This window comes from Lissotriton helveticus, chromosome 10 (genome assembly GCF_964261635.1).
Source record: "Lissotriton helveticus chromosome 10, aLisHel1.1, whole genome shotgun sequence".
Taxonomy (NCBI): domain Eukaryota; kingdom Metazoa; phylum Chordata; class Amphibia; order Caudata; family Salamandridae; genus Lissotriton; species Lissotriton helveticus.
The window spans coordinates 362,086,384-362,103,529 of NC_136071.1; the positions used below are offsets into that span (position 1 = coordinate 362,086,384).

At 47.2% G+C, this 17,146-nt stretch overlaps 1 protein-coding gene across 1 annotated transcript in view; it reads left to right on the forward strand.

Moving 5' to 3' along the window:
* Positions 1-17,146, forward strand: part of LOC144784018 (SCO-spondin-like) — a 1,726,865-nt gene that overhangs the window by 561,221 nt on the left and 1,148,498 nt on the right. The window contains exon 48 of the mRNA XM_078662721.1: positions 413-521. Coding sequence (XP_078518847.1) covers positions 413-521 — 109 coding nt within the window. The remainder of the gene's footprint in view (positions 1-412; positions 522-17,146) is intronic.

Consider the following 17,146-nt stretch of genomic DNA (forward strand, 5'->3'; position numbering starts at 1 on the left):
GTGTTTTAAAAAAGAAATTATCTATTTTCATTAAATTCTAGATAATTTTGCAATGTATCAACCGTGGATTGGCCCAGTTGGAAATCAGTCATTTTTCAAACAAGCTGGTGTATTTTTAAAATGGCTCTTGGACAAGAGTGACTTTGCTATAGCTTAAAAGCCTTGCAGAAACAAACCTGATGTGATCTTTGCTATCAAGCACACTGCATTTTCAGAAAAACTACCCTACTGTGATATTTCTACATTTTACAACAACTTGTTTCACTCGTTATGGTCCTTTGAGGCTCGCTGGTTTAGGGGTTAGTTCATGCTTCAGATCCAACAAGATGAATGCAGCTCAGGCATAGAGCTTATCTGACCACAATTCTCATTTTATTTTTTCTTAATGCTATTTTATTCCTGTTTGTATCAGTGGGGACGACAATCTAAGTGCTGGAGTAAAGCCAGAGAGCACCCGGAGACCTCAGCAACCCCAAGGTCCCACCTCACCATCTGGACCTCTCCGGCCTTTTACCAAAGAGGTAAGAAAACCTGGAAATAGTGTTACAGGTTTGATGGTCATCCTCATGGGGATGCCTAGGGTAGTAATATGTGTAAGCAAATGCTTGTTTATGAACTGCAGAAGAATGACCTTTAGGCTACTAGTTGACATTGAACATAAACTGTTTGTAATGGGGACCATAACATCATACTTTGCATTTAAGTGCACACTCATTGCTCTTGTAAGATCAATGAAATGTTCTGCAGTGGTCATTGTATATAATGAGTAGAGACATAGTGGCAGACAAATATATGGTGATAGCAAGATACATCGGATTGTGTGCCAAATTGACCAAAAACAGTACTTAGAAAAATTATTCAAAGAGTATTTGTAGGTGCAGTTAAGTGGACCACTTTTGTTATGCCAATTTGAAAAAATCCCATGGTACTTTAAGAACCACAAATGCTTTTAGACCTACAATGAAATAAGATGCCCTTTTACCCCAATACCATTCCAGGTAGTTACAAGATATGATCTTGGACGCTACTGAGATCTCAGGTAGTAACACAAAACTAATAAAAGCTTACAATAATTGTAAAATTAGTAAAACACTGTTAGAACCTGAGATACCAGGTCACCTAGGGTAGCCTGGCCTAGGGGTAAGACATGCAATTCTAGAGGCACAAGTGTGAAGGTTGCAGACCACCCAGCAGTAAATCCACGCAATAACACTTAAAAAGGACACTACACCAATTTGTTAGGAAAATAAGTACTTGTTTATAAAAATAATATACTCTTTGTTCTCTTGGTTCTAGAATTTACAGTTCAATGTAATGCATTCTGCCAGGGAAAAACACTAGTACGTTTAGAAATGCCAAATAATGTCAAAAACACAGTACTCTTAAATTTTTCATCACATTACATTTAGATGACTTATAATCAATAGCTCTATCCTCAGAGATGCTAACTTATTACGGTATTTGTCATCAATTATACATTCCAACAATTCCCCAACATTGACCAGACCAGATTTAACTGCAATGAGGAGTTTTCAGTTTAATCAGAAGTTTAGTTAAAGACCAGCAATCTCCATGAGGAATTTATTCCTTCATTTATCCAGCAGATTCCTCTGTGCTACTCCCCAACCTGTATTGAACAGGGCAGAAAACGACCAGTGCCTTAATTGCTTCACTGTAGGCGATAGTGCCACTTCCCCCTGCAATCCACCTCCTTACTTGAGAATAATCTGTTGCTGGGTCCTTCCTTCGCCAGTCGTTTGGTGGAATTCACCACCGATATGGCCAGGGAACACGAGGGTGGTAAAGGCTCTTTCGCCTCACAAAGCTCCCCTGCTTCCCCCCCTCCTCACTCAGGCCAGCTCCTCCTGCTCGGCGCTTGAGTGGAAGGACGGAACGATAACAAAATGCCCCCTCAGTTCCCCCTCTCTGCTCGGCCAGCTCCTCCGTGTGGCGCGCGAGCAGAAGGGAGAGGCGGGACACTCACTCTGACTGCAGCGGTAGCCGACGCTCCTCCTCAGCGTTGACCGGCGGGGGCTGCTACTCCCGCTGACATGCGCGGAGACGCCCGCGTTGGTACCGCCTCTCACGGCGGCCGCTCCCAGGAAGGACACTACTCGCACGGGCCTGCTCGGTCCTAGGCCCCTCCTGTGGGGATTGCTACAACGACTGGGGCATGCGCGAAGGCGCCTTTAAGCAGTGTCTCGCCCTCACTTTCCCGGTCAATCAGAGCGCTGCAGGCAATGCGTCAGGAGCGCGGAAGGCGCCCCCGGGGTCCCGCTCACAGTTGATGCGGCGCTGCCTCAGAGAAACCGGCACTCTTCACCACTTGCCGATTCACCTGGAAATCTAGGGATCGGCCGACTGCACGTTCTGATGCATCTGTTTGGAAAATGAACTCCTTGGAGAAGTCAGGGGCCTTCAGGACCGGTGCTGCACACATTGCCTGCTTCAACTTTTCGAAGGCTTGCTGACAAGCCCTCGTCCAAACTACCCGTCGAGGTTGTTTCTTTGAGGTGAGCTCTGTGAGGGGCACTACAATAGTGCCATACCCCTTCACAAAGCGACGGTAGTAACCTGTGAGGCCCAGGAAAGCTCGGACCTCAGTCTGTGTCTTGGGGGGTTCCCAGGCCATGATTGCCTCAATCTTCGCCTGCAGGGGCTGCACAGTCCCCCTACCCACCAAGTGTCCAAGGTACACAACCGACCCCTGACCAATCTGGCATTTGCTGGCCTTGATTGTCAATCCAGCTTGTTTCAGGGCCTGGAGAACTGCTTGCAAATGCTGCAAATGGTCCTCCCAACTGCTACTGAAGACAGCAATGTCATCCAAGTAAGCAGCAGAGAAACTCTCCATTCCAGAGAGGACCTGGTTCACCAGCCGCTGAAATGTGGCAGGGGCGTTCTTGAGCCCAAAGGGCATCACACAGAACTGGAAGTGTCCCTCAGGCGTGGAGAAGGCTGACCTTTCCTTTGCTCCATCTGTCAAGGAAATCTGCCAGTACCCTGAAGTGAGGTCAAAGGTACTCAGATATTGGGCAGCTCCTAGCCGGTCAATTAATTCATCCGCCCTAGGGATCGGATGAGCCTCAGTCTTTGTCACTGAATTCAGTCCTCGGTAATCCACACAGAACCTCAGTTCGGGTGTGGTGCCTGGTGGTGCGGCTTTTGGCACTAGCACCACCGGACTGGACCAAGGGCTGTTGGAAGGTTCTATCACTCCTAGCTCTAGCATCTTGGCAACCTCGCCATGGATGCTAGCCTTCACCTTGTCTGACAGCCTGTAGGTCTTTTACTTCACTGGGGGGCTGTCTCCTGTGTCCACATCAAGGGTACACAGGTGGGTTCTTCCCGGGACAAGGGAGAACAGCGAAGAGTACTGCTCCAATACCTGGCGGCAATCCTCTCGTTGCTCAGGAGTTAGGGATGGGGAGAGAATCACTCCCTCCACCGACCCATCCTTCTCTTGGGATGAAAAGAGATCCGGGAGAGGCTCGCTTTCTGCTTCCTCGGCACCATCAGTCACCATCATCAGGATGACCTCTGGCCTCTCATGGTGGGGTTTGAGGCGATTGGCATGCAGCACCCGTAGGGGCTGTCGCGGGGTCTTAAGATCCACCAAGTAAGTGGCCTTACCCTTCTTTTCCAACACCTCAAATGGGCCTGTCCAACGATCTTGAAAGGCACTTAGCTCTTCAGGTTCCATCACCCATACTTTTTGGCCAGGCTCCAACTCCACCGGGTGAGCATTTTGGTCGTACCATTCCTTCATTACTGCCTGGCTGGCCTCCAAGTTATCAGAAGCCTGCTTCCACAACTTGGCCATCTGGCTCCTAAAGGCCAGCATGTAGCTCACCACATCCTGAGGAGGCTTCCTGGGAGACTTTTCCCATCCATCCTTCACCAGGCTGAGAGGTCCACGCACAGGGTGCCCGTACAACAATTCAAAAGGGCTGAAGCCCACTCCCTTCTGCGGCACCTCTCTGTAGGAGAACAGCAAGCAAGGCAGGAGGACGTCCCATTTCCTCCGTAGGCTCTCAGGCAGACTTCTTATCATGCCCTTCAGGGTCTTATTGAACCTCTCTACCAATCCATTCGACTGGGGGTGATAAGGAGTGGTGAACCGGTAAGTCACTCCACACTCCTTCCACATCGCCCGCATGTAAGCTGACAGAAAGTTGGTCCCCCTGTCAGACACAACTTCCTTGGGGAATCCTACTCGGGTAAAGATTCCCATCAGGGCCCTAGCCACCACAGGGGCAGTAACAGTCCTCAGAGGAATGGCCTCTGGATAACGTGTGGCATGATCCACCAGAACCAGGATAAACCTGTGACCAGCTGTTGTTGGTGGATCCAATGGCCCTACAATGTCGATGCCCACCCTTTCAAAGGGGGTGCTAACGACTGGAAGTGGTTCCAGGGGAGTTTTTAGCTTCACTCCTGTTTCCCCACTGGCCTGGCAGGATACACAGGTCCGACAGTAAGTGTTGGACGCCACTTTCATCTGAGGCCAGTAAAAGTGGAGGACAAGCCGAGCAAAGGTCTTGTCCTGGCCTAAGTGTCCTGCCAAGGGTATTGCATGAGCCAATTCCAGCAGAAAGGCTCGGTATTGCTGCGGGACCACCAAGGCCCTTGATGAGCCAGGTAGGGGTACCTTGGGTTCACTGTAGAGGAGTCCATCCTCCCAGTAAATATGGTGGTGTCCCGTAGCATCACCTGCTGCCTGGGCTTCAGCCTGACGCCTCAGTCCCTCAAGGGTAGGGCACTCCCTCTGCCCCTTACAGAATTCCTCTCTGGTAGGTCCTCCCTCCACATGCCACTCAGCAGGGATGGGTAAATCCTCCAGAGAGTCTACTTCCCCCTCCATGGACTACTGGCCCACCACCGCAGGTGGCCGATCTGTCACATGGGGCGTGGAAGCCGAAGCAGGCTCTTCCTGTCTCCGGGTCTGTCCCTTTTTAGCAGCGGGTTGGGCCATTGTTCCAGGCTCCAACCCAGGCGAACTCCCTCTCCGGGCAGTCGCAGACCGTGTGCTTGCACAGGCCCAGTCAGGTGTACCCAGCATCGCAGAATGCATCCGGTATTCCACCTCTCTCCAAGTGTTGTGCTCCATGTCATTCCCCAACAGACAATCGACTGGCACGGCAGGGCTTACGGCAACTCGAAGTGAACCTGCAACCCCCTCCCACTCAAAGGGAACCTCAGCCACTGGATAGTGGCCCATTCTGCCGTCAGCCATCGCGGCGGGGTGGAGTACATTGGGAACCACCTGCTCTGGAGACACCAGACTCCTCACCATAGTCATACTGGCTCCTGTATCTCTCAAAGCCTCCCCTCTCTGGCCATTGATGGTGACCCATTGCCCATACTTTGTAGTATTTGGGGGCACCTGGATCTTTGGAACCATCTCCCGCTCTCCCAGGGACACTAAAGTGACAACCGCCCACTCACCCCCCTTATCTAAGGGCAACTCCTCCCCGAGCGCTACACTAGCTACTCCCTTATAATGTCCAACACCACCACATTCAAAACAGTGGAGAACCCTTGGCTGCTGGCTTTGGCCAGGATTAGGGTTTCTGGGCGGGTTTGCCTTAGGGGTGAAACCTGCTCCCTTACCTTGGAAATTATTTTGGGGACCTTTGGAGAACTCCTTCTTTTTATCTCCCCCCTCCTTCTTCTGGGGGGCGCCCTGTCCGGCTTTTTGAGAATCCCCTCCAGTCCCCTTTGAGGACACCCGGGTACTCGCCCAAGTGTCCGCCTCCTCTGCAAGCTTCCGGGGATTGGTCAGCTTGCTGTCCACCAGGTGTTGGCGCAGCTCGGGAAAACATTTCTCGAGGAGGTGTTCTTTCAAAAATAGATTGTACAGTCCCTCATAATCTTTCACCTCGCTGCCCTTGACCCAACCCTCCAAAGCTTTCTTGACGTAGTCTAAGAAGTCTACCCAATTCTGGGTACTCAGTTTGTGACTTCCCCTGAATTTCTGTCTGTATCTTTCAGGGGTAAGTCCAAACTTCTTCACCAGTGCCACCTTCATTGTAGGGTAGTGGGTTTGCTCATCCTGCTCCAGAGCCAACAAGGTGTCTCTGCCAGCAGGTGGCATGTATTTATACAGCCCACCCCCCCAGTGAGTTTCTAAGATCCCGTGAGCCCTTAAAGAAACCTCGTATGCGGCTAACCATTTGGCAATGTCATCGCCTGTGGTGTAACTGGCAATGACATCCTTGGGTAGATAGGGTCTGGGTTCCCTGGTATTCAACTTATTTTCGCTGCCACCATTATCTGGATTGGGAGACCTTCGTATTAAGGCTTGTAGGTCCATCTCTTTGATGGTTCGCTCATGGGCTAACCTCCTGTCCTCCCTTCCCATATCCATCCTAGCTAATTCCAACTTCATTCTCCTCTCCTCCCTCCTATCTTCTAGCTCGGCGTCAGTTAAACCCCTCTCTGAGACGCTGCTGCCCGCCCTCGAAGGTGTCCTGGGACCTGTCAGCAGATTCCCCCTTCCAGCTTGGTTCAACATTGCAATCTCAAGGACAGTGTCCCCGTCACTCTCTTCGGTATCTGGTTCTTCCACTAAATGAGCTTCCACCCATGCCCTTATGCTTGTCAGCAACTCGCCTTTCCTGGCACCTTTGTTAAAGAATACCCCTTGTTGCTGACACCATTCTTTGAGTTGGGTCACAGTATAGGATTCTAGCTCTTTAAAATTCAATTCCATCTTTCACTATGGAATAAAATTAACACACAGGAGAAAACCAAGAAGTGACCTGAGGTTAACCTCCACCCACCACCAGAAATAAATTTGGAAAAAACAAAATTCAAATTAGGAGGGCCGCAAGGAGAAAACTCCTGGTGTAGGTCAGTGTATTGCGTTGAATTACTAATGAGTAGCTGCAACCAAGTCAGAATCCCACCGCTAGGCACCAAATGTTAGAACCTGAGATACCAGGTCACCTAGGGTAGCCTGGCCTAGGGGTAAGACATGCAATTCTAGAGGCACAAGTGTGAAGGTTGCAGACCACCCAGCAGTAAATCCATGCAATAACACTTAAAAAGGACACTACACCAATTTGTTAGGAAAATAAGTACTTGTTTATAAAAATAATATACTCTTTGTTCTCTTGGTTCTAGAATTTACAGTTCAATGTAATGCATTCTGCCAGGGAAAAACACTAGTACGTTTAGAAATGCCAAATAATGTCAAAAACACAGTACTCTTAAATTTTTCATCACATTACATTTAGATGACTTATAATCAATAGCTCTATCCTCAGGGATGCTAACTTATTACGGTATTTGTCATCAATTATACATTCCAACAATTCTCCAACATTGACCAGACCAGATTTAACTGCAATGAGGAGTTTTCAGTTTAATCAGAAGTTTAGTTAAAGACCAGCAATCTCCATGAGGAATTTATTCCTTCATTTATCCAGCAGATTCCTCTGTGCTACTCCCCAACCTGTATTGAACAGGGCAGAAAACGACCAGTGCCTTAATTGCTTCACTGTAGGTGCTAGTGCCACTTCCCCCTGCAATCCACCTCCTTACTTGAGAATAATCTGTTGCTGGGTCCTTCCTTCGCCAGTCGTTTGGTGGAATTCACCACCGATATGGCCAGGGAACACGAGGGTGGTAAAGGCTCTTTCGCCTCACAAAGCTCCCCTGCTTCCCCCCCTCCTCACTCAGGCCAGCTCCTCCTGCTCGGCGCTTGAGTGGAAGGACGGAACGATAACAAAATGCCCCCTCAGTTCCCCCTCTCTGCTCGGCCAGCTCCTCCGTGTGGCGCGCGTGCAGAAGGGAGAGGCGGGACACTCACTCTGACTGCAGCGGTAGCCGGCGCTCCTCCTCAGCGTTGACCGGCGGGGGCTGCTACTCCCGCTGACATGCGCGGAGACGCCCGCGTTGGTACCGCCTCTCACGGCGGCCGCTCCCAGGAAGGACACTACTCGCACGGGCCTGCTCGGTCCTAGGCCCCTCCTGTGGGGATTGCTACAACGACTGGGGCATGCGCGAAGGCGCCTTTAAGCAGTGTCTCGCCCTCACTTTCCCGGTCAATCAGAGCGCTGCAGGCAATGCGTCAGGAGCGCGGAAGGCGCCCCCGGGGTCCCGCTCACAGTTGATGCGGCGCTGCCTCAGAGAAACCGGCACTCTTCACCACTTGCCGATTCACCTGGAAATCTAGGGATCGGCCGACTGCACGTCCGGCCAGGGCCTCTCAGGACACCAGGGCACAAGCCTTCCCCAGCACCCAGGAAGGTAGGAAACAGCGCTGGTTCGATTTTGTACCTCAGCTCCCACTTCCCCACTTCGCAAAGTCCTTTTACTATTCAAGTCTGGATGGAAGTTGATGTCTAGGGATGAGGGTTATTCTTCCTGAGTCTCTTTCACTGGGCAGAGGACTGCGCTCCGCAGCGCCACAGTCTCCTTCTCCTGTGTACACCCCACTATTTTGAAGCTAGGGGTCAGTCAGGCGCCCAGGGTCTCCCTTAAACATCCACAGCGGGGACAAGACAAGGATCCCAAAGGAGGAGTAGAGGGGTGGATTAATTAGGCTGCTTCCCAGACCAGGAGATCAACCCTCGCACTAGTCTCTCCCCACCTTCCAAGATAGCCTGTACTCCAGCTGACTCTCACAGGTAGACAAAATGGCTGCTCAACCCCTGCCCTTTTATAGACAACCCCCACAGAGTCCAGTAGGGTCCAGAAGGTTCTGGAAGGCCTAAGGTTATCCTATGGGGCTGTCTAAGATGTGGCAGTTGGAAGCAGTTAAGGCCCTCCATTTTGTGAATTACAGCAGTTTCCTGACAGAACAGGCCTCTGGGCCTAAGGTGAAAAACTATGAGGGACAAAAGAACACCTATCCCCTTGGCCAACACCTTTAAAAACTAGTGGACACAAAAATTATTAAGGGTATGAGGGGCAAAAAGGGGACAAAATAAATAATAAATTGGAGGGACTTCGCAAAAAGCCAGACAGGTCTAACAAACACCATATATATTCACTAAAGAATGTAAATGGCTAAAGTGTTTCCCAAACATATGTTTGTTAATTTGCAGTCATAATATCCCTGGCTTTCTGCTATTTCATCAAATGGTCACCTGTCTGTTTTGCATGTAGCATTATGTGCCATCCTATGCCAACATAATGGCCTGCATATACCAAATGCAACTTCTTATAGCTAAGCACAGCTACCATATACAAGATAGAGCCGTATATGTCACTATGCACCCTAATATGCCTAGTTACAGTCATCATACATTGAGGCACAGCCTAAGGTTCACAGATATCCAAAGGTTAAGTTTTGAAAGATTGTCAAGTCAAACTAGGGTGTTTCACTTATTTTTCTTTTTTCTTTCAGGCACCACAAAGGCCTGGTGAACCACATTTTCCAGAGGGTATTTCTCCTTCTCCACCGGGTATTATTTTACCAGTTCCATATTTTATTTTGATGTGACACTTTTGTGATATAGATAGATATGTGCAGCTAAGTAAACATGCATGTTTTCCTGTGATTTGCACTAAAACTCCTATTCTTGCATGTTTCACATAAGGTAGCGGCTATTTACCCTGCCACCTAGTAAATAGTGATTATTTTTTGCTATTTACTTGGCCTTTGACTAAATAGGAACAATGATTCACTATTTGGCTGACAGCCTAGAAAATAGCAGAGAAACCACTATTCACCCAGCTGCTGGCTAAATAACAGAGATTATGCACTGTTTTGCGGACAGTCGTACAAATAGCAGAAACACTTCACTATTTACCCCACTGCTGGCTAAGTAGTAGAGATTCTGAATTTTTCTACTAACGACTGTGCGAATAGCAGAAAAGGTTCACTATTTAAACCACCATTGGTTAAATAGTAGAAATTCTGCACTGTACTGCTGGCGGCCATACAAATAGCAGAAAAACTTAAATATTTACCCGCCTGCTTACTAAATAGTAGAGAGTTTGCTCTGGTTGGCTGGCAGCCATGCAAATAGCAGAAAAACTTCTCTATTTACCCAGTTGTTGGCTTACAGTAGAGATTCTGCACTGGTTGGCCGGCAGCCGTCCGAATAGCTTAAAAGTGTAACTATTGACCATGGGGTCCCTTTCCTCTTTGCAAATTAGTTACCACCCCAACTCAGGTGTCGTTACCTAATCAGTGGTCTGCAACGAAAACCGCAGTCACAAACTATCAATAAATTCCTTTCTGAATGGGAAAGGGAAGGGACCAAACCACTTTCATGAACCTTTCTATTTGCAATGAAGAAATGATCCCAAAAGTCCTTCTATTAGTCTAAAGAAATGTCCAACTCACAAAAAGGGTTTTGTCCATACATAATGATAAGTACTTTTTATCTTCACAAACCTTGTGATTTTGTGATATGAGGCCCTTAGTGCTAAAACAGGCTTATAAGCAGGTAGTAAGTTATAGGTCTGAAATGTTTTCAAGTTATTTTGACAGACATGGCACAGAATGGCACTCCATTATACCGTGGGCCAAGATATAGTGACATGGGAGACCCTTTATGGAGCTGTTTCGTGATCCACAAATGCTCCTACCTAATTTACCTGTAGATGTAACTAATGATAAAGATGATCAGAACCGTTGAAAGACTAGTTAAAGGTGTTTTCTCTTTTAAAGCTATATACTCGATCTTACTCACAAAGCCATTGGAATGTACCAGAGCCATATATCGAATTACCAAAAGAATCAATGTTAAAATAACACCTCTTTTCCTGCAGCAAACCAGTGCATTCTGGAATTATTCATGTTGGTGATTTTATCAAAATAGAAACAATTGCATACAGACCCTTATGACAGGAACAGCATAGTATAATTGAGAGGTTTCATTCCAATCTCATGCCAGAAATAAGAAAGACTGTGGGCTTAATTTAGCGTTTCGAGGAAGGAGTAAACTCAATCAGGGTAGTGGAGGACAATAGCTTTAACATCCTAAGAGACCTCCCCTAGCACCCTCTTGCCCTGAGGACAATACTCTACATTGACAGAAACGGTGGTCGTAAGGGTTCCTGTCTATGCATGAAACATTTGGAGGATAGTACAGTCAAACATAATGTCCAGCTAGCAAACATAAAAAAAAGGTTTTTCAAAAACAAACTCCCAAAGCAGGAGTTTGTTTTTGAAAAACAAAAAACTAATGGTCCGACATGCTGGTTGTTTTCTCCCAGGGTGACGGGGTCATTATGCTTTTTGCTTTCCCATAAATCTAAATCGAGTAGATGATATAAAGTCCTTCCTTCGACGGCCCTTACTTTGTCAGTCCATCAGAGGAAGTATTCTGTCACGCAGCCGCAACCAAAGGAATGGGACTATAATTAATTTAACTGAATGTCATTGGAATAGCAATGTATTTTTCCAGTAAACCAGAGAAAGACATATAGGTATCAAAGACACAAAAGAAAAGAAACTTATAGGGATTTGTATTTATTGACTTTATTTCAAATATTGTAAGAAAGAAGATACTGAATAAACAAACATTTCGTTAGCTCCATTTTTGTGACCTGATTGTTAATTTCTCAGTTCTACTTTGATACTCATTTTCCAGACTGGGGGTGTGGAAAAACTATTGAGGTTTTAGAACAGATTTGGGGTGTTTCTCTTTCAAATATCATGTTCTGACTGTTGCTCAAACACAGCCTTTATGCTAAGTGATGGCTCTCGCAGCAGTAGCAATCATGCTAGCTCCTAGGGGAAGTAATCATAACAAGGACATAATGAAGCATGAGATCTCAGCACCTCACTGTCATCAGCCTTTCTGAGTAGTCATCAGGCACAGACAAAAGGGCAGCCCTGCTTAGAAACTTTCACACCTTTAACAAGAGTCACCTATCATCAGCCCCTTACTCCTACCATCGACCCTATGTCGTACCGCAAGAAGAACTAATCAGCAGTCCTTTGCAAAAAAGGACCCCACAGAATTTCTACGGGTATCATTTTCTTCATTATCCCTCATTTCAGTTCTGGGCTTCCACTATCCATCCACAGGGATGCAGTCAATACCGACTCACTGTGTAGGTAAACAGTATTTACTCTCCATCACGTCATGGAAAATATATCTCACTGTTCCATGCACTAAGACTTTCATCGTTCAGTGAGTTTTACTACCATGCACTTAGTGGCACATTTACGAAGGGTGATGCAAGGCAACACAAATCCTTAAAAGGGATTTACTAAGCCATGCAAAGCCCCATTGTGTGGCTCTGCTTGGCTTGGCAAATCCAAATCCAGAGAAACTCAAGGAAGCGAAAAATGTGATGACATTTTGAGAAGGCATTCCCACGCGTCCACCCATGGATTGTGACGCAATCCCAGATTTACTAAGGTGAGTAAACCTGGGATTGCATCAATATGGTATGCCTTACCAAGTGAGGCATAGCCAGACAAATATCTGTATTGCTCCTTGTTAATTCCTCTGCAGCACACATAAAAGAGGAAAATGCCTCAAAGGATGTTTTTTGTGCAGGAACATGCCTCTTCCTGCACAAAAACTATCCTACTCATAATGCAGGCACCCTTGTATTATAGTGCAAGGATGCTGGTTTGGCGTTAGTAGATATGGAGCATTTCTGTTCTTTCCCTCTCATGGAACGTAGTGCAACAAGTTGTCTTGCTGCCTTTCATTGCGCGACTTTTCAGTAAATCTGCCCCTTGCTACATACCTACCTACATACACTCATATGGGATGTCAGTGCAAAGATCTGGGGGTCACTCAGAATTCCTCTTTGGGCCATCTGACATAATCTAACTTGAGCCTCCAGCACATCCTCTTCTGCTCATCAGAGCCTTCTTATGATCTTGAGATTCCATTTGCTGACTGCCATATCCCTTTGATCCCTTTGTTAGTTATTAACCATTTTTCCTGACTTCAGGGATCTGAGTTTCTCAAACCCTTTCCTCCTCCTATTCACAGACCACGCTCTTTTTCACCCATCCGTACTTAAACTACTCTGCCAAATTGTAGTCCTTATACCGTAGGATCTCCCCTCAGACAATGGGCCAACATATGACCGTGTCTTCTACACTCAGAGTGACTTTTTAGTCACTTTGCATGCTCTGAATTTTTAGCAAATACTCGCCAGTTCTATACGTTGGCTGAAGAGGTGGGGGTTTCTTAGGGTTGGCCACAAAGGAAGCATGAATAAGAGCAATTTGCAAAAGGGATATCCCACTGCATGTGGCCTAGACTAACATTTGTGTCTGCCTGCTCCTGGTCTTCTTCCTTCCCTTCTAGGCCCTTCTGTTCCTTTAGGCATTGGTCAGCCTCCGAGTCCTGTTCCAAGTCCTCCTTTTCTAGGATGTTTTGGATCCAATGTTTTGGACCTCATCGGGTCCTATTAGTCCTCATGGCTCTAGTTATCCTGGTTCCTCTGGGCCTTGCCAGCCATGTCCTACTGCCCCAGTTCCTAGTCCTTTTCTGGCACTTGGAGTGTCAAGTCGTGGTCCCTTGGTTCAGACCTCTCTGATCCTCCTAGCCCTGTTCCTGGTTCAGTTTATTTTGATCATTCTAGTCCACTTTCTCTTCCCCCATCTGGTTCTTGCTCCTATTGACCTTGTTTCACCTACTCCTGACCTGACTAGCGCTGGGTCCCCTCCAATATATCAGGATGCTCTTGACCCTGACCATTCTGCCTGTTGTCATTTTGGACTAACATCTCCACTTTATCTTACCCCTCCTTGTTCAAGTCATCCTTCTCTTAGCTGTTTTAAGCCACCCAGCTTGGTTATCATGGCTCCCATCATCCTTGCCTTCCTTGTCCTGGTCCTCCTTTTCTGATTCATCCTGCTCCTGGTTGTCCTGGTATGCCAGGCTGTGATGCTCTGGGCCTCTCTGAATTGAGCTTCATTTTTCTGCTTGGTTGTGGTCCCACTGGTCCTCATTGCCCTGGTCCTCTTAGCTTTCATCCTCATCTCCTCTTTATTCTTCAGACCCTGTTCTCTTAGTCTATTTCATCACTCTCAGTCTGGTTTTTCTAGCAATGGTCTTCCTATTTGTGGTCCTCACAGTCTATGTTTCCTTCCTGGTATTGTGCCTTTATCCTTTTGTTTCCGATCCTCCTTGCTGGGTCTCTGTATCCCTAATCCTCTTGGTTCTGTTCCCTCTGGCCATCATGGTCCTTTCAGCTCTTTTTTTCTGATTGTCTGGACCCTCATCTATTTAACCTGGTCTTTCTAATCCTTCTCATCCTGTTCATTGGATTCCCAGTACATCAGTTCCTGGTTCTGTCCCTCGGGCTGCCTACAGTCTTGTGTCCTGACCCTCTTAGGCCTTTCCCTCTTAGCTCTCGTCTTTCTACTTAGGATCATCCTCGTCCTCCTGGCTCTGTGGCTTGTCCTCATGGTCCTTTTAACACTGCTCTCACTAGTTTGCGCCTTATCTTTTCTGGTTCTGTTTGTTTGGTTCCTTCTGAACCTCATCATTTTGGTCCTGGTCCTCCTGGACATTATGATCCACTTGGTACTCTGGGCTCTAGTCCTATGACCATGGTTCTCTTGACACTCATAGGCCTGTTCTTGGTCCTTTTCATGCTGATTTTTCTACTCCTCTTTGCTCTGGTCCTCCTGGTATTCTTGGAACTGACCACATTGTCTTCCTTGCTTATTATGGCACCCTATCCTATTGACCTGGATCCTGTCTTCCCAGATCTAGTACTGATCCTCTTGGCCCTGGTCTTCCTGCTGCTTGACCTTGTGCTGATACAAAAAGTAATCATGGTCCTCCTTCATCTGGTTGTCCTGGGCCTGACCATCCTGTTGCTCATCTCCCTAGCCATCCTGTACATAGCCCTGTGGCCTAGGCCTAGACCTCCAGGCTGTGATCATCCTAATCCTGATGTCCCCGGTTCTGATGCTCCTTTTCCTCCTGACACTGGTCCTCCTGGCACTGGTACTGAAGGTTCTGATCTTCTTTGCCCTGATCTTCCTAGTCTCCTTAGTCATTTGTTTCCTTGGTCCTCTAATAAATCTTCCTTCTGACTCTAGCTGCCTGTGTCCCTGGTCTGAGCTACCTGGCATATAGGAGAGTAGGATCTGCTTACTATGGTTAACCCCACTTTTTGCTGGTGTTTCACTGTTTTTCAACTTTAGTCAGGCTGGGGCCCTGCTATCCAGGACCCCAGCCTAGCTGCTTCCTCTCTAAAATGATTGTATGTACTTTAGGTACACTCCAGTTTGTTTACTCGGGTACCTTTGTGAGACACTAGTATATAATACCTTAGGTACCAAGGGCATAGGTACCCCAGAGGGCCACCAGGGGCTGCAGCATGTATTATGCCGCCCCTGGGAAGCCTTCCAAAATGACACCACAGGACTGCTCTTGCAGCCTCGGTAAGGTGGTGCATGCACCCCTTACTAAGATATAGGTTACCTATATCTACCTTTAAATCACTGCACATAGAAACCTATTAGTCAACCCTGTGGCAGGCCTTATCAATCCTGAAGGCAGGGTGCCTGGTTGTGTCTATGCAAGTCGTGGTTCTTATACCACTTTTTTAATATATGGTGTGGTACGCATCTAGGGCTCAAGGTATATTGTGCTAATTTACTGTGTTATATTAAGTTTACTGTGTGTACTTTTGCTTCTAGCCTCATAAAGAGACTAGTGGGATGTGTTTAGAATAAATACATATATTTTATATATATATATACCTGGTGTGGTTCCCTTTCATTTGGTCAGTCACAAGATTATAGACTGGTAAAACAAGCTGCTTTACATTCCTCCAAGACTTAGCCTGAAGGCTGCTCTCCACAGCGACCACTAGGATAGCTTTCTATAAAGGTTGTCTTTAACCTACCATCAATATAAGGGTCGTAGAATAGTGGACAGCATATGCCAGGCCAACTTCTCACATGGCACTCCTGGTCAAGGTTAGATGCTTCTTGTTTTTCCTAGTTTGCATCCTTCTTGAGATTATGTGCCTATTGTCCCTGATCCTCTTTGTCCTGTTCCTTATAGTTTGGATTCTACTGGACCTAGTTCTGCTGAATCTGACCAACCTGCTATCTTGGACTTGGTCTCCTTGGTCCTTGTCCTTCTTGTCCTACTGTGCTTGTTATTATAAACTTTGGCTTTTGGCCATCATAGCCCTTCCTGGTTCCCCCCAGGTCTTTGTCCTCCTCGTGGTTTGGGAGGTCCTTGTTGTCCTAGATCTGCCCAGGTCCAGTTGGCCCTGTTGGTTCTACAGCAACTGGTCCAGGTCCTCTTGATCCAGGTTCTCCTTTTTTGGGTCCTTCTGAGCCTGGTCATTTTGGTGTTGGTCCTTCTGCCCAACACTGTCCTTTCCCACTTATCTTCCAGATGCTGGTAGGCCTTTTTACCTCAGATCCTCCTCACACTGGCCCTGCTACTTGTAAAAATGTAAATCCAGTACTTGTATAGTGCATGAATCACCCCCGAAGGGGTATCTTGGCGCTGAGGGCTGTTGGGAAGATTAAGCGAGCTATTGCCCAGAGTCGCATGGTGCTGGGCAGACCCCTGCTGCCGGAGCCAGAGATCGAACCGTGATCCCCAGCGTCCAGCGTCAGTCACCCTGACCGCGGTGCCAAACCTCTCCCCTTTATATTCATGCCCCTCTTAGTCCTGTTATGGGTCCTCCTTGTCATTATATTTTAAGTTTACCTTGTCCTCTTGCTCATGTCTTCTGAGTGCCCTTGGTACTGCCCCCTTGCTCTTCCTAATCCATTTCCTTCTTATGCTAGTGTCCTGGACTTACTGGCAATTGCCCTTTAGGTTCTGATCTTCGTAGTTCTCTTCAATCTGCTCCTGATCCTCCTGGCCCTCATACTCCTGCTTCTTGTCAACAAGGCTCTGTAATAACTCTTATCATAGATCATCCTAGCCTTTCCTTGTCCAATGTTCCTTGACCTTCGGTTCATGCTAATCTAAGAACTTCCTTGCCATGTACTTCTTGGTCTGGGTTTGACTGGTCATCATTGCCATATACTGCAGCCCCTAGTTGTTTGAATCCTGGATCTTATTTCACATCCTCCTTGACCTTTTCATCCTCCTCACCATAATTATTATTATTATTATTATTATATTTAAATTTGTAAAGCGCTCAGCTACCCGTAGGTTTCCCGGTGCTAAAATCAACAAAAGGAGAGGGATGGACATAGGGGAGGAAGCTTACATGTTGAATA